This window comes from Pan troglodytes, chromosome X, assembly GCF_028858775.2.
Source record: "Pan troglodytes isolate AG18354 chromosome X, NHGRI_mPanTro3-v2.0_pri, whole genome shotgun sequence".
NCBI classification, from domain to species: domain Eukaryota; kingdom Metazoa; phylum Chordata; class Mammalia; order Primates; family Hominidae; genus Pan; species Pan troglodytes.
The window spans coordinates 99,467,347-99,490,142 of NC_072421.2; the positions used below are offsets into that span (position 1 = coordinate 99,467,347).

The 22,796-nt window shown below is 38.5% G+C and overlaps 1 protein-coding gene and 1 non-coding gene across 7 annotated transcripts in view; one reads left to right on the forward strand and one right to left on the reverse strand.

Moving 5' to 3' along the window:
- Positions 1-22,796, reverse strand: part of ZMAT1 (zinc finger matrin-type 1) — a 49,741-nt gene that overhangs the window by 19,425 nt on the left and 7,520 nt on the right. For all 6 annotated transcript variants that reach the window (XM_016943851.4, XM_016943850.4, XM_016943849.4 and 3 more), the window contains exon 2: positions 2,531-2,637. In XM_016943851.4, the coding sequence (XP_016799340.2) occupies positions 2,531-2,637 (107 nt within the window). The remainder of the gene's footprint in view (positions 1-2,530; positions 2,638-22,796) is intronic.
- LOC112207133 (U6 spliceosomal RNA) lies at positions 13,889-13,995 on the forward strand. Its single transcript, XR_002941602.1, has one exon. It is a non-coding gene; the product is annotated as a U6 spliceosomal RNA (small nuclear RNA).

The window sequence follows — 22,796 nt, forward strand, 5'->3', positions numbered from 1 at the left end:
CTACACATACATATCCATAAATAGTTTTATATATTACTATCTTGTAAAAATTGATTATAAAAAGTGGAATCATTTGATACATATTCTTTCCAAATTGCTTTTTAAAACTCAGTATTTTATTTATGAGATTTATTGATATTGATACATATAGCTCTAGTTCATTCATGCTATAATATTCTACTCCATATGCTACCTATCCAGTTCCCTGTTTAGGACAATTATGTTTCAGTTTATTTTGCTAACACAAGCATTGCTGCAATTAACATATATAAATAGATCTCCCCATATACATGTTCAAAAGTTCCTTTAGAATAGATATCTAGAAGTGGAATTCTTGGCCTATAAGGAGTGTGGATTTTCAACTTTACCAGGTATAAAATTTTGAAGCAGTTTACATCTCCAAATGCAGCGATGAGAGTGTTTCCCTATATTATCTTGAAGTGTTAAGTGTTATTAGATTTTAATTTTTGCCAGTATTATGGTTCTTATATGATAGTTTATTATTTTAACTTGCATGTCCTGTGTGATCACTAGTGAAGCTGAGTATCTATTCTATGGACTGTTCACATCACTTTCCCATTTTTCTATTTGCTTCTTGTTCTAATTGATTTGTAGTCCTTTCTATATTCTAGACACGAATCCTTCGTTAGTTATATAGGTTATAAGTATCAACTAATGTGTGGCATATATTTTTAATTTAGTTTATGATTTAAAAATTTTTAATGTCATATAAATTTCTTCTACAGATATTGTGACTCATTTGAAAGCTGTGACTTATTTTAAAGGTGAAATTGTTGTAGATATAGGAAACCAGGCTAATACAATAAAACAGGATAAAAGTCTCAAAACAAACCAATATATATGTGGAAATTAGCATACAATAGAGGTGCCACTACAAATCAATGAGGTAAGGATGGACTATACAATAAATAGTGCTGGAACAACTGGCTATCCATATGAAAAACCTGTTGTCACCCTCCATACACGAAAATCAATACCAGATGAATTATAACATAAGAAGTAAATCTTCAAAGTTTTAGAAGAAAATAGAGGAAAGTATATGACAAAAGTGTATAGAATGGTTTATTAAACACATAAGCGCAGACACAAAAGAAATATTAATAAATACAACCTCATTAAACTTCAAAACTTCTGCAATACTGTTATATTTTACAATACTATACTGAGAGTCTGTATATCTTTTTTGTAAAAATGCATGTGTATGTGTGTGTGTGTGTGTGTGCAGAAATCATATTGGAATCACAGAAGCAAAAGAGAAATTCAATAATGGTTAACTACAAGTGATAGAATTATAATTTATATCTATTTTCTTGTATTTTTGCCTGTTTTCTAGACTGAATAGTGCTTTATGATTCCATAAAAAGCTGTTTTTCCAATATAAATTAAAATGGTCCAAATGGATAAATTGTAGTTATCACAGAGCCCCTTGACTGTCTGTCTCTGTTACTAATTCTAAATCTTTGATCTATGGAGTCTAAAGATGTTCTAGGCACTCTCACACATTTGATTTCACTTAATTCTCACAAGTATAGTAAGAGGTTTTTACCACTCTCACTTTACAGGTCCAAGAAACATGCTCAGAAAGGTAAAGTGACTTGCCAAAGCTTATGTAACTAGTCAATGGTGGAATTAAGACTTAACCCTACCTCCTCTCAATCCACAGTCACACAATTTCCCTATCTGTAATTATAGTAAATTAATTTCAACCAACATTAGGACTAAAATATAATTACCAATAAGATTAGCAATGGGAAGAACAAGATGAGATGTTTAAAAAAGTAGAACTGGCATTACATTAGTTTTAAATGAATGTATCTAGTATTTTTGGTAACCTAGATACCAGATATGAAAGAAATCCAACAGCTCATCAGATAATGTAGAAACATGAAGCAACACCAAATGAAGGGAAAGAACACTGGATATGAAATAAGAAGAAATCATTTTTAGGCTTAGTCATACCAGTGATTAGCCATGGAGAAGTATTAATCCTCTTGGTCTCAGTTTTCTAATCTATAAACTAAGAGAGTAAGGACATTAAACATTCTCTATTTTAGCTCTAGGATTCTACATTCCTGTGTCTAAAAACATGTGGTTCAATCAAGTGCAAGACTGGTTCGTTTTGTTTTTATAGTCTTCATTTGCTGTTAAGGAAGACTCTGGGAGTTCTACATAATATCCCTTGATTCACATTAATAGTTTCCTATGCAAGCTTCATAATGCCTCACTTATATTTAATACAAGGGTGGATGGCTTGATGGATGCAAAGGGAGTGGTGTGAAGAGAAGAAAACAAGCTTTGGAGTAAAAGACTGAGTTTAAATCTGAATTCCCCAAACTTAAAGTAGTATATTACCATCCCTTTCTGAGCCAATCTCCTCATCCATCAAAGGAAAATACTACTACCTTTTTCACAGGATTCTCATAAGAATCAAGTAAGATGACTTACAGGAAGTTTACTTGCTACATTTAAAAACCTGCTTTAGACCCTACTTCCATTATTTTTAACCTACCTCATAATGTGAAATTCTTTGTGATTCAAACTGTAGCATCACTCCACATACTTGACAAAACTTATCTGTAAAAAGTTCAGCCTTTTCCTGTTCATTCCAAATGGCGTCTGTGAACAAAAAAGGGAAGACAAATATATCACATTAATAAATATTTAGAGGTATCATTTTTCATTCCTCAACTATATATGATTTCATATGATACTTCAAATTTGAGTGCTTGTGAGGCTACAGTAACAGCTTTTTGTTCGAGTGTACAATTTAATATGCACATACTAAGTATCCCTCTAATGTCAGATATGGCAAGAGTTATTTATTTAGTATGATAAGTCTAGGCAATGGCATTCTAAAGGAATCATTATGGGGGCACCAGTAACTTAATGAGCTTCATGGAATGACTTGGGACACCAGTAATTAAAGGCTGGATTTAAAAACCCAGCCTTGGCCAGGTGCGGTGGCTCATGCCTGTAATCCCAGCACTTTGGGAGGCTGAGGTAGGAGGACCACTTGAGGTCAGGAGTTTGAGAACAGCCTGGGCAACATAGCAAGACACAATCTCTAAAAAAAAAAATTAGAAATAAAAATTAGCTGGGCATGGTGGCATGCGCCTGTGGTCCTAGCTACTCCGGAGGCTGAGATGATCACTTGAGCCCAGGAGGTCGAGGCTGCAGTGAGCTATGATTGTGCCTTCCAGCCTGAGCGACAGCAAGACACTGTTTCAAACAAACAAACAAAAAACAAACCTGAAAACCAACCAAACAAAAAACAGCCTTGATATTTTATGTTTAACAGCAGACAATCCTAAGAAATGCTTTGTTTTAGGACTGTCATTTGTCACAGGATTCTCGTTAAGAATCAAGAGATTTTTACCACTCTCATTTTACAGGTCCAAGAAACATGAAGCTATGCCTTCAATGTTATCTAGAAATCACAAGGAACCACAAACTATCTTTGCCCATAGTGGGCAAACATCCTTCATCATTGTACAAACACTAGCCTACTAATGTGGCCAAACAAGTCTCACACAAGCCTCTCAAAGCTATAATGTAATGTTCGTATACATATCTAGAAATGTATGCTATAGTGTTTCTCACTGTAATAAATAAGGGGACATGCCAAAACTTTCTGCATTTACACTTGAGGTCTATAGTGTCATCTAAAATTCTTAAGAACTACAATGTATTCTGCCAAAGTTTATCCATTTTTTATACAGTATGAGTCACAAACATCAAAATTCTCATTGCTATTTGGCTATCAAAGTGAATAAGTTGGTACACATGCTTTCACAGAGAGATGCCAATTGCTTATTAAATGAATAAAAAGCTGTAGAACAAATACAATACATCCAATTCCCAATACTAACAAAAATTAAATATATGCACATATATGCACAGAAAAATCTGGAATAAAATAAACCGAATTTAAAAATGGTTAACTCTGGTAAGTAGGCCTAGAAAAGGAACAAGGAGAGACAACTTAATGTTTAACTTTCTGTACAACTGTCTTAATTTTTGCAGAAAAGAATGCAGGACTTTCTAATTAAAAAACTATTAGGACGGACATCATCAAGATGGTGGAATAGGGCTCTTCAGCACTCATCTCTCTACAGAAACATCAATTAAAATAACTATCCACAAATGAAAATATCTTCACAAGAGCCAAAAAACTAAAAAAAAAAACAAAACAAATATGTAGGAGATTATATCAGCACCTGGGTGTAGCACAGAAATAAGGTGCATTCAAGAAGGTAGGAAAGAGAGTTTTACACTATCAGCATCAGCCCCCTACCAAGCCCAGCACAGAGTGGAGAGAGATACCCTCTGTGTGAGAGAAGGAGAGGGAAGTGAGCACTGAACTTTAATTCCAACTCCAAAACTGGACCCACCCCAGTAATATCCAGTGCTAGGAAGGCCCCCACAGCCCCAGACTTCAGGACAGTACCAGTGGACTCAGCCTCCAGGCCTGCTCCAGTGCCAAGCCGAATCATTCAACCCCAAGCTCCAGGCCTGCACAGTGGACTTGGTCTCCAGGTTACCCCAACATCAGGCCAACCTCAGCAGTACCATGCCCTCGACCATCTCCAGCACTGGACTAGCTCCCAAGGCTCCTGGCTTCAGGCCAGGGTCAGCTCCAGCACCCGGCCAACTCCCACAGCCCTAGTCATAAGGCTGGCACCTGCAGACTCAGCCTCCAGGCCAGCCCCTGGAGGGAGCTAATATAGGCCCCAAGAGGCTGGTACCCACAGACTGAGCCTCCAGTCCCACCCCAGAACCAGGCAGGATCCCACAGCCCTGCCCTCCAGGCTGGCTCCTGTAGCTCTTGCTGGAGCTCCTGCATCTCAGTGTTCCAGCAGACCCAGGGCCCACCCAGGCCAGTTCCAGTAGACCACAGTGCTCGGCTTGCCCCCGTGGACCCAGGTGCCAGGACCATCCAAGACCCACATTAGCCCCCAGGGACCTAGCCTCTAAGCTAGCCCTTGCACACCCAGCCTCCAGGCTTGCTTCTGCAGACTCAGGCTCCAGGCCAGCCCAAGTAGCTCCAGGCATTGGGCTAGCATCCACAATCCTGGACTCCAGATGAGACTCTGGTTACAAGTTCCACACTGGTCTCAGCACCAGGCCCCAGGCTCCAGAGGACCCAGGCTCCAGGCTTATTCTAGAAGACCCAGGGTCCATGCCCACTCCTGTAGACCCCAGTACCAGGCAGGACCCCTTGGACTGAGGCTCCAAGACCACCCCTGCAGACTCAGGCTCCAGGTCTATCTCAGTGATCCCAGGAACCAGGCACCTCAGTGATCATTTCAATAATCCAAGACACCCCAGTGCTAGGCTAGCCTCCATGGACTCAAGCTCCAGGCCCATGCCAGTGGACCTAGGTGTCAGGCCCATCCAGTGTTCAGCCATCTCCTATAGACTCAGGTTCAAGGCCTACCCCAGCACCAGGTGAGCCCCTGTGGACCAGGCTTCAGGTTGGCAGGTTGGCTCCTGTGGATACAGGCTCCAGGCCTGCCCTCGTCGACACAGGCTGTAGGTCCATTCCTCAAGACCCAATCAACAGGTCCACCCCAGTGGATTCAGGCTTCAGGCCCAACCCTGAAGACCCAGATACCAGGCCCAACAAGCGCATCAGGGATCATACCAGATGGCCTGCCTGGGAATCTCTGGATGGGCTGACTGGTGAAGGGCTTTCCCAGAAAAATTAAGTCTGCAAAAATTGGAATAAGTCCTTACGTTTCTTTAAATGTGCAGACATTAATGTAAGGCAATGAGAAACATGAAAAACCAAGAGACATACCACCACCACAAGAACACAATTTCTTAGTAGCTAACCTCTATACAAACGGTCTGACAAAGATTCAAAATAACTGTTTTTAGAAATCTCAATGAACTTCAAAAAAATAGAGAATTTAATGAAATCAAGAAAATAAATGATCAAATTAGACATTTAACAGAGGGACTGAAATTATATTTTAAAAGTATCAAATAAATTCTGGAGCTTAAAAATACAATGAATGAAATGAAAAATGTAATAGCATCAACCTCAGAATTGATCAGGCAAAAGAAATAATCTATGAACTCAAAGATAAGCTATTTGAAAATATACTGTAAGAGGAAAAAAAAAGAAAAGAATGAAAAGGAAAAACTAAAACAGAGCAGGAGTACCTATACCTATACCTATATTAGATAGAAACCGTTGAAGATATTTATTTTAAAAGTTATGTTAGATATCTTCACCTAAGTTAATTTTCAATATCATTACATGGACTAAAAAGGCTTACTTTTAAAAGTGCATACTCAAGAATAAATGTAACTAGAAACGTGTAAAAAATAACAATGAATAGTTACAAATTTATCTCTACTACATATAGTATCACCTCAATTATTTTTGAGATTGTTTTAGAATATGTGATTTATCTAACTTCGATTCTAACATCAGCAGTGTAAATAAGTTAATTAAAATGCATTTCATGACTTCCCTTTTTCAGGATTAACTACTATGTGCAAATTGAGCATAGTGGTATAATCTTGAACTTCCCATCCATTAAAATCTTTAATACGAATAAGTAAATATAGAAGGCAAAGCAAGATGGCAGAACAGAAAGCTCTACTGATTGTCCCCCAACCCCACAAGGACACCAAGTTAACAACTATCTACACAGAAAAAAATACCTTCACAAGAACCAAAAATCAGGTGAGAGCTCAAAGCACCCAATTTTAACTTCAGATCACTGAAAGAGGCACTTAAGAGATAGAAAAAAAAAGGTCCTGAATAGCTGATGCCACCCCTCCCCCATCCCTGCAGCTGCAGCCTGGTGCAGAGAGCATTTCTGGATGCTGGAAGGGAGAACACAGCAATTCTTAGGCAGTGAACTCGGTGCTATCCTGTTAGAGCAGAAAGGAAAAGCAGACCAAACTCAGCTGGTACCCAACCAGGGAAGGATCATTTAAACCAGCCCTAGCCAGAGAGGAGTTGTTCATCCCAGTGGTTCAAAGTTGAGTGCCTGCAAACCTTACCTCTGAGGGCCAAAGTGCTCTCAGTCTCTAAGTAAACCTGAAAGGCAGTCTAGGCAATAGGTACCGCAATTCGTAGGCGAGTCCTAGGGCTGAACTAGGCCCAGAGACAGTGGACTGGGGTGAGGGGGCAGGGCACATGACATACTGAGACACCAGCTGGGGCAGCCAAGGAAGGACTGAAATCACCCCTCCCTTAATCCCAGGCTACATGGTTTGAGGCTCCAAAAGAGACCTCTTCCTTCTGCTTGAGGAGAGGAGAGGTAAGAGAGGAGAGGACTTTGCCTTGCATCTTGGTTACCAGCTCAGCCACACAAGGATAGAGCACCAGTCAGAGCTGTGAGGACCCTGTTCCAGGCCATAGCTCCCAGATGACATTTCAAGACACACTCTGAGCCAGAAAGGTATTCCCTGACTTGAAGGAAAGGACCCAATCCTTACAGCGTTCATCATCTGCTAACTGAAGAGCCCTTGGGACCTGAATAACCAGCAGTGATACCCAGGAACTACCTTGAGGGCCTTGTTGAGCCTCTGACACTTGCTGGCTTCAGGTGGGGCTCAGCAAATTACCAGCTGTGGTGCTATGGGGCAAAACTCCTTCTCCTTTAGAAAAGCAGAGGGAAAAGTAAAGAGGACTTTGTCTTACCCCTTAGGTACCAACACCACCACAGTGGGGTAGAGCATCAAGCGGGCTCCTGGGGTCCCTGATTCTAGAGTTGACTGTTGGACAGCATTTCTGGGACTGCCCTGGGCCAGAGGCGAGCTCACAGCGCTGAAATGTGAGTCCCAAGCCAGGCAGCATTCACAAGTGCACTTAAGAGCCCCTGTGCCTTAAGGGAACACCAGTGGTAATCTGGCAGTACACCTTGCCTTGTGGCCAGGGGTGGCCGTGGCTATGGGGTGAGGCTACTCTGCCTTTGGAAAGTGAAGGAAGGACAAGAAAGACTGAGTCTTGTGGTTTGAGTACCAGCTCAGCTGCAATACAATAGAATACCAGGTAGACTTCTAAGGTTTTTTTAACTCTAGTCGCTGACTCCCAGACAACACTTCTAGACTCACCCAGAGATTAGGGGACCTCGCCACCCTGAAAGGAAGGGCACAGGCCTGGCTGGCTTTGCTACTTGTGGATTGTAGAGCCCCAGGGCCTTGAGAAAACATAGGCAGTAGTAAGGGAGTGGTTACAATGGGCCTTAGGCAAGACTCAGCTCTGTGCTGGCTTCAGATGTGACCCAGCATAGTCACAGTGGTGGTGGCCACAGGGATGCTTCTGTCAATCCATCCCCTGATTTAGGTGACTCAGAACAGACAGAGACTCTGTAAGTTTGGGAGAAAGTAAGGGAAGAGAAAAAGAGTATCTGCCTGGTCATACAGAGAATTCTCCCAGATCATGTTCAAGACCATCAGGGCAGCACCTCTATGAGTCTGCGAGAACCACAGTGTTACAGGGCCTGGGTGCCCCAGAAAGAAGACACAGCTTAGATCACAACACCCAGGTCCTTTCAAATATCTGGTAAGCCTTCCCAAGAAGGACAGCTACAAATAAGCCCAGACAGTGAAGACTACATTAAATGCCTAACTCTTTGATGCCCAGACACCAAAGAACATCTACTAGCATCAACACCATTCCGAAAAACATGACCTCACCAAATAAACTTAAAAAGGCACCAGGGACCAATCCTGGAGAAACAGAAACATGTGGACTTTCACAGAGAGAATTCAAAGTAGCTGTGTTGAGGAAACTCAAAGAAATTCAAGATAACAGAAGGAATTCAGAATTGTATCAGATAAATTTAACAAAGAGATTGAAATAATTAAAAAGAATCAGGCAGAAATACTGGAGCTGAAAAATCAACTGGCATACTGAAGAATGAATCAGAGTCCTTTAATAGCAGAACAGATAAAGCAGAAGAAAGAATTAGTAAGCTTGAAGATAGGCTACTTGAAAATACACAGAGGAGACAAAAGAAAAAAGAATAAAAAACAATGACACACACCTACAGGAACTAGAAAATAGATTGAAAAAGGCAAATCTATGAGTTGTTGGCCTGAAAGAGGAGGTAGAGAAAGAAATAAGGTAGAAAGCTTATTCAAAGGGATAATAATGAGAACTTCTGAAATCTAGATAAAGGTATCAATATCCAAGTACAAGAACATTATAGAACACCAAGCAGATTTAATTCAAAGAAGACTACCCCAAGGCATTTAATAATCAAGTACCCAAAGGTCAAGAATAAAGAAAGGATCCTAAAAACAGCAAGAGAAAAGAAACAAATAACATACAATGGAGCTCCAATATGTCAGGCAGCAGACTTTTCAATGGAAACCTTACAGGATAGAAGAGAGTGGCATCACATATTTAAATGCTAAAGAAAAAAAAAGCCCTTTTACCCTAGAATAGTATATTCAGTGAAAATATCCCTTAAACATGAAGGAGAAGTACTTTCCAAGACAAACAAATGCTGACGGATTTCATCAATACCAGACCTGTGCTAAAAGAAATGCTAAAGGGAGTACTTCAACCAGAAAGAAAGGGACATTAATGAGCAATAAATAATCACCTGAAGGTACAAAACTCACTAGTAATAGTAAATACACAGAAAACCACAGAATATTATAATACTATAACAGAGGTGTATAAACTACTCTTATCCTAAGTAGAAAGACTGAATAATGAACCAATCAAAAAGAATAACTACAACTTTTCAAGACATAGTACAGTAAGATATAAGTAAAAACAACAAAAAGTTAAAAAGTCACCTCACCCAACACCAGCGAATCCACACAGGGGAGAAGCCCTATGAATGCAATGACTGTAGCAAGGCATTCAGTCACAGCTTGTCCCTCACCAAACATCAGCGAATCCACGCTGGGGAGAAGCCAGCCCTACGAATGCAACCAGTGTGGCAGAGCCTTCAGCCAGCTTGCTCCCCTCATTCAGCATCAGAGGATCCACACAGGAGAGAAACCCTATGAATGTAACCAGTGTGGCAGAGCCTTCGGCCAGAGCTCCTGTCTCATCGAACACCAGAGGATTCACACCAAGAAAAAGTCCTATCGGTGCAATGAGTGTGGGAAATCCTTCAGCCACAGCTCCTTGCTCAGCCAGCATGAAAGGATGCACACTGGGGAAAAGCCCCATGGGTGTCACGATTGCGGAAAGTCCTTTAGGCAGAGCACCCACCTCACTCAGCACCGGAGGATCCACACAGGAGAGAAGCCATATGTGTGCAGGGACTGTGGAAAGGCCCTTACACACAGCTCCTCCCTTACCAAGCACCAGAGAATTCACACTGGATAAACCCACTCCACATGTGCTGGGGACATAGGAAGACCTTAAGCCATAGCTCATCCTTTTCTAGATTTGACCCAATCATACACATGAGAAACGTATATTCATACACAAGCCTTTTCACACAGCACTCCCCTCAGACACCCTCAGAGAATTCACACTGATGGGAAATGACCATGGGACCACCAAGCTCTAGGTCATCCATCCCTGCATCCAAATAGTAGGGAAATGTGGAAATAATCAACACTCATGACCTTCAGCCTCGAACACCCATTAGTGCTACATTATAGAACGTACAAAAAAGAAATGGAACAAGTGTAGTGGATCCAGGGAAAGCTTTTGTCCAAGGATTCACCGTATTCCAAACCAGAGATGTTCAAATTGGTGAGAAATCCAACAAATGCCTTTCATATATACAAGAACCAAATGAAGTCAGAATTTGCCATTATTGCACATTACATTTTTGGGTGGGGGGGGGAAGTGCTTATGAATGGTGCAGGTTGACTCTGATATTCATTCCCAAATGACAATATGGCAGAGTGTTCCAGAAATGAGAGTGGCATCTTTATGGAATCACTATGGATACTGACTGTCTCAGTAAAAAGCTGTCTGGTTTGTGCGTATATTGTTTGATCAGGGTACATGGCAGCCAGTTACAGATTGGAATTCCATATGACAAAGTATCAGTGTACTATAAACAGGTTTTTAGCTATCCCTGCATTATTTTTGCAATTAATCTTTATATGCAATGAGACTGAAAAGCTTTGTATGGGAAGACTCAAAATGTAAAGCTGCTTCCATAGAGTCTCACTGACTTTGAGATGGCTTTTGCTGCTCTGTTCTCCCTCTACATTTCTCTGCAGAACTCGCATTAGCAACACAGATATTTGTTTTACAAAAAGGGAGATTTTTCCTTTGTTAAACCATCATCTTATAAGCAATAGCAAATTCATGTTAGAAAAAAAAAGTGGGGGGATGAAGTTAAGGTGAGTTTTTATTAGTTTTCTTTTTGCTTGTTTATGTAAATAGTGTTAAGTTGTTAGCAGTTTAAAATAATGGGTTGTAAGTTATAAGAAGGTATCTGCAAGCCTCATGGGAACCTCAAACCAAAAAATATACAATAGATACGCTAAAAATAAAGAGCAAGAAATTAAATCATATTATCAGAGAAAATCATCTTCACTAGAGGAAGACAGAAATGAAAGAAAGAAGGAAGAGAAGACCACAAAACAACCAGGAAACAAAAATCAAAAGGGAAGAACTAAGTCCTTACTTATCAATAATAATACTGAAGGTAAATGGACTAAACTTCCCCATCAAAAGACACTGACTCACTGAGTGGATGAAAAAACAAGACCCACCGATCTGTTGCCTAGAGGAAACGTACTTCACCTATACAGACACACAGACTGAAAATGAAAGGATAGAAATAGACATTCCATGCCAATGAAACTAAAACAGAACAGGAGTCACTATACTTAGATCAGACAAAATAGATTTCAAGACCAAAACTGTAAGAAGAGACAAAGAAGGACACTATATGATGATAAAGGGGTCAGTTCAGCCAGAGGGAGGACATAACAATTTTAAATAGATATGCACCCAACACTGCAGTGCCCAGATATATAAAGGAAATATTACTCAAGTGAAAGAGAGAGATAGGCCCCAATACAATAACAGCTGGAGACTTCAACACCCCACTTTCAGCTTTAGAAAGATCTTCCAGACAGAAAGTCAACAAAGAAACAGCAGATGTAATCTGCACTATGGACGAAATGGATCTAACAGATATTTACAGAACATGTCATGCAACAACCGCAGAATACACATTCTTTTCCTTAGCACATAGGTCTTTCTCAAGAATAGACCATATGTTAGGTCACAAAACAACTCTTAAAACTCTCAAAAAACTGAAATAATATCAAGCATCTTCTCGAACCACAATGGAATAAAACTAGAAATCAATAATAATAGGAATTTTGAAAACTATACAAATACATGGAAATTAAACAATATGCTCCTCAATAACCAGTGGCTCAATGAAGAAATTAAGAAGGATATTGAAAAATTTCTTGAAACAAATAACAATAGAAACACAACATGCCAAAACCTATGGAATACAGCAAAAGTAGTACTCAGAGGGAAGTTTATAGCTATAAGTCTCTACATTTAAAAAGAGTTTAGAAAAACTTCAAGTAAATAATCAAATGATGGATCTTAAAGAACTAGAAAAAAACAGCAAAACAACCCCCAAATTAGTAGAACAAAAGAAATAATAAATATCAAGCAGAAATAAATGAAATTGAAATTAAAAATACAATACAAAAGACCAATGAAACAAAAATCTGGGTTTTTTTTGAAAAGTTCAACAAAATTGACAAACCATTAGCCAGACTACTAAGAAAAAAAAGCAAGAAGATCCAAATATATCAAATCAGAAATGAAAAAGGAGACATTACAACTGATACTGCAGAAATTCAAAGGATCATTAGTGTCTACTCTGAGCAACTATATGCCAGTAATTTGGAAAATCTAGAGGAAATGGACAAATTCCTTGATACATACAGCTTACTGAAATTGAACCAGGAAGAAATCCAGAACCATTCAGGCCAATAACAAGTAATGAGATAGAAGCCATAATAAAAAAAATTATCAGTAAAGAAAAGCCCGGGACCTAATTGCTAAATTCTAGCAAACATTTAAAGAACTACGACCAATCCTACTAAAACTATTCTGAAAAACAGAGGAGGAAGCAATACTTCCAAACTCATTCTATGATGCCAGTATTACCCTGATACCAAAAACAGACAAAGAGACATCCAAAAAAGAAAACTACAGGCCAAGATCTCTGATGAATATTGATGCAAAAATCCTCAACAAAATATAGCAAACAGAATTCAACACTACATTAGAACGATCATTCATCATGACCTAGTAGGATGTTTTTCCTGGGATGCAAGGATGGTTCAACATATACAAATTAATCAATGAGATACATCATAATAATAAAGGATTAAAAACCATATGATCATTTCAATTGATGCTGACAAAGCATTTGATATAATTCAACATTCCTTTGTGATAAAAATCCTCAAAAAACTGGGGATAGATGGAACATACTTCAACATAATAAAAGCCTTATACTACAGACCCACAGCTAGTATTGCAATGAATGGGCAAAAACTGAAAGGTTTTACTCTAAGATCTGGAACTTGACAAGGATGCCCAGTGTCAAAACTGTTATTCAGCATAGTACTAGAAGTCCTAGCTAGAGCAATCAGACAAAAAAAAAAAAATATATATATATATATATATATATATATATATATATATATATATAAAGGGCATCCAAATGGGAAAGGAAGAAGTCAAATTATCCTTGTTTGCAGATGATGATATGACCTTATACTTGGGAAAACCTATAGACTCCACAAGTAAACTATTAGAACTGATAAACAAAATCAGTAAATTTTCAGGAAACAAAATCAACATACAAAAAGGACTAGCATTTCTATATGCCAACAATGAACAATCTGAAAAAGAAATTAAAAAATAACTCAAATGCTTACTTCAGCAGCACATATACTAAAACTGGAATGATACAGAGAAAATTAGCATGGCCCCTGCACATGGATGACACACAAATTCATGAAGCATTCCATAGTTTTCATCTCATGCCAGTCATAATGGTGATTACTAAAAAGTCAAGAAACAACAGATGGTGGCAAGGCTGTGAAGAAATAGGAACACTATTACACTATTGGTGGGAATGCAAATTATTTCAACCATTGTGGAAGACAGTGCAGTGATTCTTAAGGATCTAGAACGAGAAATATCATTTGACCCAGAAATCCCATTACTGGATATATAGCCAAAGGATTATAAATCATTCTGCTGTAAAGACACATGCACATGTATGTTTATTGCAGCACTATTTACAACATCAAAGACATGGAACCAACCCAAATGTCCATCAATGATAGACTGGATAAAGAAAATGTGGTACATATACACCATGGAATACTATGCAGCCACATAAAGGAATGAGATCATGTTCTTTGCAGGGACATGGATGAAGCTGGAAGCCATAATCCTCAGCAAACTAACACATGAACAGAAAACCAAACACCGCATTTCTCACTCATAAGTGGGAGTTGAATAATGAGAACACACGGACACAGTGAGGGGAATAACACACATTGGGGCCAGTTGGGGGGTGGGGGCGAAAGGAGGGAGAGCATTAGGGCAAATAGCTAATACATGCAGGGCTTAAAACCTAGATGATGGGTTGATAGGTCCAGCAAACCACGGCACATATATACCTATGTAACAAACCTACATGTTCTGCACTTGTATTCTGGAATTTAAAGTAAAATTTAAAAAATTTAAAAAAGTAATCCAATTTACAATAGTCACACATAAAATTAAATACCTAGGCATTAACTTAAGCAAAGAAATGTAAGATCTCTGTAATGAAAACTGTAAAACACTGATGAATTATATTGAAGAGCACACCAAAAAATAGAAAAATATTCCATGTTCATGGATTGGAAGAATCAATATTGTTAAAATCTCCATAGGACCCAAAGCAATCTACAGATTCAAAGCAATCCCTATCAAAACACCAATGACATTCTTCACAGAGATAGAAAAAAAATCTCAAAATTTATATGGAACTACAGAAGACCCAGAATAGCCAAAGTTATCCTAAGTAAAAAGAACAAAACTGGAGGAATTGTTCCTCCATTGCCTGACTTCAAATTATACTACAGAGCTAAAGTAACCCAAACAGTGTGGTACTGGCATAAAAGCAGACACATAGACCAATGGAACAGAATAGAGAACCCAGAAACAAATCCACACACCTACAGTGACCTCATTTTTGAGAAAGGTGCCAAGGACATAATCTGGGGAAAAGATAATCTCATCAATAAACAGTGCTGGGAAAATTGGATATCCATATGCAGAAAAATGCAGCTAGACCCCTATCTCTATATACAAAATTCAAATCAAAATGCATTAAAGACTCAAATGTAAGACCTCAAACCATAAAATTACTACAAGAAAACATTGAGGAAAATCTCCAGGACACTGGTCTTGGCAAAGATTTCTTGAGCAATACCCCACAAGCACAGGCAACAACATAAAAACGGACAAATGGGATCATATCAAGTTAAAAAGCTTCTGCACAGCAAAGGATATAATCAACAAAGTGAAGAGACAATTCACAGAATGGGAGAAAATATTTTCAAACCACCCATCTGACAAAAGATTAGTAACCAGAATATAGAAGGAACTCAAAGAACTCCAATGGAAAAAATATCTAATAATCCAATCAAAACATGGGCAAATGATTTGCATAGACAGTACTCAAAACAAGACATACAAATGGCAAACATGCATATGAAAAGGTGTTCAACATAATTAATCATCAGCAAAATGCAACTCAAAGCTACAACGAAATAACATCTCACCCCTGTTAAAATGGCTTATATCTAAAAGACAGGCAATAGCAAATGCTGGCAAGGATGTGGAGAAAAGGGAATCCTCATACACTGTTGGTGGGAATGTAAATTAGTACAACTACTAAGGAGACCAGTTTGGAGGTTCCTCAAAAAACTAAATTGAGCTACCATATGATTCAGCAATCTCACCGCTGGGTATTTACCCCAAAGAAAGGAAATCAGTATATCAAAGAGATATCTGCACTGCTATATTTGTTGCAGCACTGTTTACAATAACTAAAATTTGGAAGCAACCGAAGTGTCCACCAACAGATGAATGGATAAAGAAAATGTGGTACATATACACAATGGAGTACTATTCAGCCATAAAATGAATGAGATTCAGTCATTTGCAACATCATGAATGGAACTGGAGATCATGTTAAGTGAAATAAACCAGGCACAGAAAGACAAACATTGCATATTCTCACTTATTTGTGGGATCTAAAAATCAAAACAACTGAATTCATGGACATACAGATTAGAAGGATAGTTACCAGAGGCTGGGAATGGTAGTGGGGGGTTGGTGGTGAGGTAGAGATGGTTAATGGGCACAAAATAAACAGAATGAATAAGCCTAGTATTTGATAGCACAACAAGGTGCTTATTGTCAGTAATAACCATATATTTTTAAATAATGCAAACAGTAATTGGGTTGTTTGAAACTCAATGGATAAATTAGGGGATGGATACCCCATTCTTCATGATGTGCTTATTTCACACTGCATGCCTGTATCAAAACATCTCATGTATCCTACAAATATATACACCTACTATGTACCCATGAAAAGTAAAGGCCGGGCATGGTGGCTCATGCCTGTGATCCCAGCACTTTGGGAAGCCAAGGTGGGTGGATCACAAGGTCAAGAGATTGACCCATCTTGGCCAACATGGTGAAACCCCATCTCTACTAAAATACACACACACACACACACACACACACACACACACACCCCACACACAATTAGCTGGGCGTGGTGGTGCACGCCTGTAGTCTCAGCTATTTGGGAGGCTGAGGCAGGGGAATCGCTTGAACCCGGGAGGTGGAGGCTGCAGTGAGCCGAGATTGCGCCACTGCACTCCAGCCTGGTGACAGGGCAAGACTCCATCTCAAAAAAAAAAGTAAAAATTAAAAAGAAAGTAAATAAATATTATTTTTTGATTACAATATAACTTATTACAGAAGAACCATTTCTTTTAAGGAAACAAAAGGAAACTATTAAAGGTTCAAGAATTCCTAAAATTTAACACTTATTTCTCTCCTAGATCAACCCTTAATTCCAGACTTCTCCACTATTAACAGTCAAAGTTTGAAACTGACACTCAAGTTCATAAATATCAATGCTTTTTTTTTTAAACACACCCTTTCATGACTGGGGCTCCAGATCATTTCCATGAAGCCTATGAAAATACTAGTGCTCCTATAACTTTTCGTTTAGAATGGTGTTGCCTAGACTTACTTCCTTTGACTCATTTCCTCAAACAAGTTCTTGGTCTCTCTTTTTTTTTAATCAAATGGCATAATATTCCTAGGATTAAAATCTCAGTCATTCTTCTCCCCAGAAAATTATTGACTCATATCAATTCTAGCTTATAACATTTTTCAACATCTACCTTTTCCTTTTAATTCATAACACTACCTAGTTCAGGCCCTCAGTGTCTTGGGTATCATATAGCTTTATTGTTATGTATTGAGCTTAGTTTCAAAGTATTATGGTAGATATTTTTGAGAGATAAGAAAGAACAAACATTTAATGAGGGCCTCTATATGTCAAAAATGATAGATTATCCCTTTAGACCTTAAGACAAATGTGCAAGGTAAGTGGCACATTTGTCTGAATGTTCAAAAATTTTGAAGAATAGAAAATTAGGATTCAGTGAAATCAAAATAACTTGTCACGTCATTTGGGTTTAGCTGGAACTTAACTTTGCGTTATCTTGACTCTTTTCATTATGCATACATAACGGTTCCACATGTTGGAGATGACAAACTACGTGATGCAATTCCTAATTTCATGAAATTGACAATTTAGTAAGGAAGATGAGATGTGTACCGAAAGAACTATGATCCCAACACCAACATGGTCTAAGTGTTATAAGACACAAGAAGGTACAGTGTGCTCCTGCTGAGGAATTTGGGGGAAAAAAAGGTTTCTGGAGTAGAACTGATTTTGAGCGAAACTTTAAAAGATATGTAAAATTCAAACAAAAAGAGTGGAATAAAAGTATTTCAGGGGAGGCAAGAGTATGAAGGATAATAACAGAAAGCTTAGAATAAAGCCAAGTCATGATGGGCTTCACAAGGGCATATGGACTTAACTCTGCATTCAACAGGCGGAAAGGAGTGACTTAAAGTGGGTATATCAGCGGTCAGTTTCAGGCTTCAGGATTGAACCAGAAGAAGGGTAGTGGGCACAGAATGGAAGGAAAGAATAGAAGAGGTATATCAAAACTAGAGGGTATTAAAGCTTGAGTTTAGAGCTTGCTATGAATACAATAATCCTTTAGATTTATTACACTTTTTTTTTTTTTTGAAACAAGGTCCTACCCTTTACTCGGGCTGGAGTGCAGTGGCGCAATCATGGCTCACTGCAGCCTCCACCTCCTGGGCTAAGCGATTATCCCACCTCAGCCTCCCATGTAGCTGGGACTACAGGCACACACCACCATGCTCAGCTAATTTTTTTATTTTTTGTAGAGACGGGGTTTCACCATGTTGCCTAGGCTGGTCTCAAACTCCTGGGCTGAAATAATCTGCCTGCCTCTGCCTCTGCCTCCCAATGTACTGGGACTACAGGTGGGAGCCACTGTGCCCAGCCTAGATCTATTACATTTAAGCTTAAGTAATGTTGTTCCTGATGCAGGAGATGGAGCTTTGACTTTACATGAAACAAATTCGTCTACAATTGTCAATGCCAAATTCTCTTTGTGGGTGTAATAAAATAAATGTGTTGATGCTCTGATTTCAGTAATTGAAAATTAAAATACATGAAAATATGAAATTATAAAAGATACTGGAGTGATGATTCACATTTACAATGTACTTAAAAGGTAGACTGTGAGTTCTGCAAGGAGAAAATAATGGAAAAAAAAGAAAAATTAAAATGTACTTAAACGGATTTATCCAAATTTTTTCTAAGTAGCATGCTTTCCTAATTCAGTCAAATGGTTTATATCTACTCATATATTCAGGAACAAATCCTAATGTAAAAATAATTAATCAATCAGGGTTTTCTATCACATCCAAACACATAGCTTTTCAAAATCATACATGCTGAATTAAAATCAAAGTATCTGTGGGTGGTTCAATTCATCCATAAGTGATTCTTATGATCAGTTAGGATGGGAATCGTTGCCCTACAGGACAGGCTTAGACTCTTACAGATAACAGCTGTCCAATATCTATTTGGTGACTAAGCTTATTGATATAAAAGTCTTGCCATCTAGAATGGTACTTATCAAGCTAAATTATGCTTTAGTCTAACATGAAGAGATTTTTGAAAAAAAAAGGATATATAAATGTACATCTTTTTTGCACTACTTCAAATCTACTTAATTCTCCGAAGTTGAGGCTAAATAATCTCTGCTTTTGGCCTATATTTGGCCGTAATCTCTTAGTCAAACTAGTCATTTGGTTCAACCTTCCACCACGGTTGTTTTCAAGCCTAGCTGCACAGCAGAATCACCAATTAAAACATACCAGTGCCCAGGATCCACTCCAGACTAATTAGAATCTCTGAGAGCGGTTCCCAGTCATATTTTACTATTTGTTTTGTTTCTTAAAGCTTCCCAGGTGATACAACAAGGGTAAGTATAAACCTTCTTCTAAAATGACAATCCTTCAATATTTTAAGACAGCATTATTTATTTAGGACATATTTATTCTTCCCTCCCTCTCTGCCCTATTTGTGAATTAATCCCAGTATGTCATAATTTCTAATCCTTTTTTAGTGTTATTAGTTTGCCTAAATCCCTGCCACTCATAAGGTATAACCTAAACACAATCACTTTAATACTGTAATAACAACAAATAAGTAAAATGGGACCACCTTTTTCACCCTGCTATTAACTAGCTGTGTGACTAAGAACATATCACAGCCTTTCAGATTTCTGTTTCTACCTGACTTTATATGGGTTGATGGAGATCAATGAAAAAATATATTTTAGATGGGAATATATACGGAAGCAAAATTTTGGTGGGGTACTTATTTTTTTTAATTGTGGTAAAATCCATGTAAAATTTACTATCTCAACCATTTTAAGTGTACAGTTCAGTAGTATTAAGTATATTTAACTCCTTATTTTGAGTATTTATCTTCTATTAATACAGTCTACAATAGCTTCACCATTTTTTGGTGGTCATATCATACTGTTGACTCATGCTCAGCTAACTTTCGATTAAATACGTGGTTCTTTTTGATCTAGAACTGGTTAAAATATATCCCTCTAGGACATAGATAGAAATTCTTCTGGATCCCAAAACAGATCTAATATATACTTATATTTTTTATTTTAAGTTTCACCTTCTTAGAGTCAAACAACCATTTCCAGGCTTTCAAGATCTTTTTGGATCTTCTAGAATCTGCCACCAGGAGGCTCATGGAAGGGGGGTTTCCACTGAGAACAAACTTATAAAATGGGTGTTGTTTTCCAGAGGCTACTGTACACTGCCACATTCTCCTCAGGTTGCATTTCCTCTAAATTTGACATGAATTTGATGATGTCCACTTTCTAAAAGTCATACCTAAGACTTGGAGAGGTTAAACAGTTTGCCCAAAGTCACACAGTTGATAAGTGTCAAAGCCAGGATTCAAATCTAAGTCTGCCCAAGATTTCCCTGAGCTCACTCTTAGAAAGGCTAGGCCTTTTTTTTTTTTTTTTCTGAGATGGAATCTTGCTATGTCATCCAGGCTGGAGTGTAGTGGTGTGATCTTGGCTCACTGCAACCTCTGCCTCCGGGGTTCAAGTGATTCTTCTGCCTCAGCCTCCCAAGTAGCTGGACTACAGGCGTGCACCACCATGCCCGACTAATTTTTGTATTTTTAGTAGAGACGGGATTTCATTATGTTGGCCAGGCTGGTCTTAAACTTCTGACCTCAGGTGATCCGCATGCCTTGGCCTGCCAAAGTGCTGGGATTACAGGCAAGGCTAATCTTAAAAAGAGACTTGATCTCCAGGCTTGACATATGTAAGAAACATATGTCTGATTCACAAGAGATGCTAAATGTTTCTTTCGATCCACCCGACGCCCAACCCCCACTATTTGAGACATGATTTTTGGACTCCCAGAAAAAAATGACCAATAGCCAATTCTGGAAGTCAAGAGGAAACTGGTGACAATATAGATGTCTTTCAGCCTGTTTCAGGGTGACAGCTTAGAGGAAAGGCCAGCCTCAGGGAGCAGATGTTCAATTAGAAGTTAGGTGAGCAGATAATGTTGACTGTGAGGAAGATGACTGGGACAGGAACTAATGTTTACTGAGAACTCACTACCTGCCAGGAATAAAACTGTTCTGGCATAGAATTGGGACTTAGGAGCTGATTCTAGTAGAAATGGGAACCAAGGGATAGCTGAAGAAACTTGGGGGCATCTTCCTCTCTTTTCTTCTTTATACTCTCACCATGTCTTTTCTCTTCCTTAACTGATTAGAATATGAAATAAATCTATTTTTATTGGTTGGTTGTTAAGTGTGGGTTTATACTGATTCTTAATTCCAATAGTAAGAGTTATAAAAAGCATTAGGATGAGAGAGACTGCATTAGTTTTCACCCTGCTATTAACTAGCTGTGTGACTAAGAACATATCACAGCCTTTCAGATTTCTGTTTCTACCTGACTATATGGGTTGATGGTGATCAATGAAAAAATATATTTTAGATGGGAATATATACGGAAGCAAAATTTTGGTGGGGTACTTACAGAGGACCCAAACACCTAGCTGCTTCCAAATACGAAGCACAGAAGATGATTTAAAGTTTTAAGCAGCTATACAGTTAACACAAACCTTTAAGGGCCTAAAAAATCAAAGGGTCCCAATATTTCTTCTCTTACTCTTCCATTATCTTTATTTTCTTGTCTATGTCCTAACCCTAAAGCTGGTTCTCTCCAAAATATCTCTTTGTAAAGATCTATGAGGCATTTCTATTACCAAGTGTAATATTTTAATGATTGCAACTAGAATTAAAAAGAAATTTTTCTGCAAAATTAGTATTTTGGTTATGATTTAGGTACAACAGTTGAGTTTTCCCCAATGATAAATGTACAAAATTCATGGCAGATGGTGTTTTATCTTTCAATCTAATTAAGAAAGAAATTAGGAGAGCTAGGGTTAAAAATATAAACAGATTACACATTAGAATATCAAATGACAATATACTGAATATTGTGAAGTATGATTTCAAGTCTCATCTGGAAAAAATACATGTCTTTGAAAATGGTATGGTAAATACTTCCTGGTTAATTTTAGGCATATTTTTTCAATATTTCTAGCCTAGAATTTTTCAACTGTTCTTCATTCCCTGGTACATTTGAATTTTTTTATGCTACTATAAACTTGGAAAAGAGATAAGGATAGAGGAGCAAGTTTTTTTTTGTTTTTTGAGATGAAGTCTCACTCTGCCGCCCAGGCTGGAGTGCAGTGGTGAGATCTTGGCTCACTGCGACCTCTGCCTCCCGAGTTCAAGTGATTCTCCTGCCTCAGCCTCCCAAGTAGCCAGGATTACAGGCACGTACCACTGTGACCGGCTAATTTTTGTAATTTTAGTAGAGATGGGGTTTCACCATGTTGGCCAGGCTGGTATCGAACTCTTGACCGCAGGTGATCCACTCATCTCGGCCTCCCAAAGTGCTGGGATTACAGGCGTGAGCCACCGTGCCCGGCCAAGGAGCCTACTTTAGTGAAACTTGGTATTGAGATCTTAATGACACAAAGGCATACTCTCAAATATGAAGTGGAATATACCATC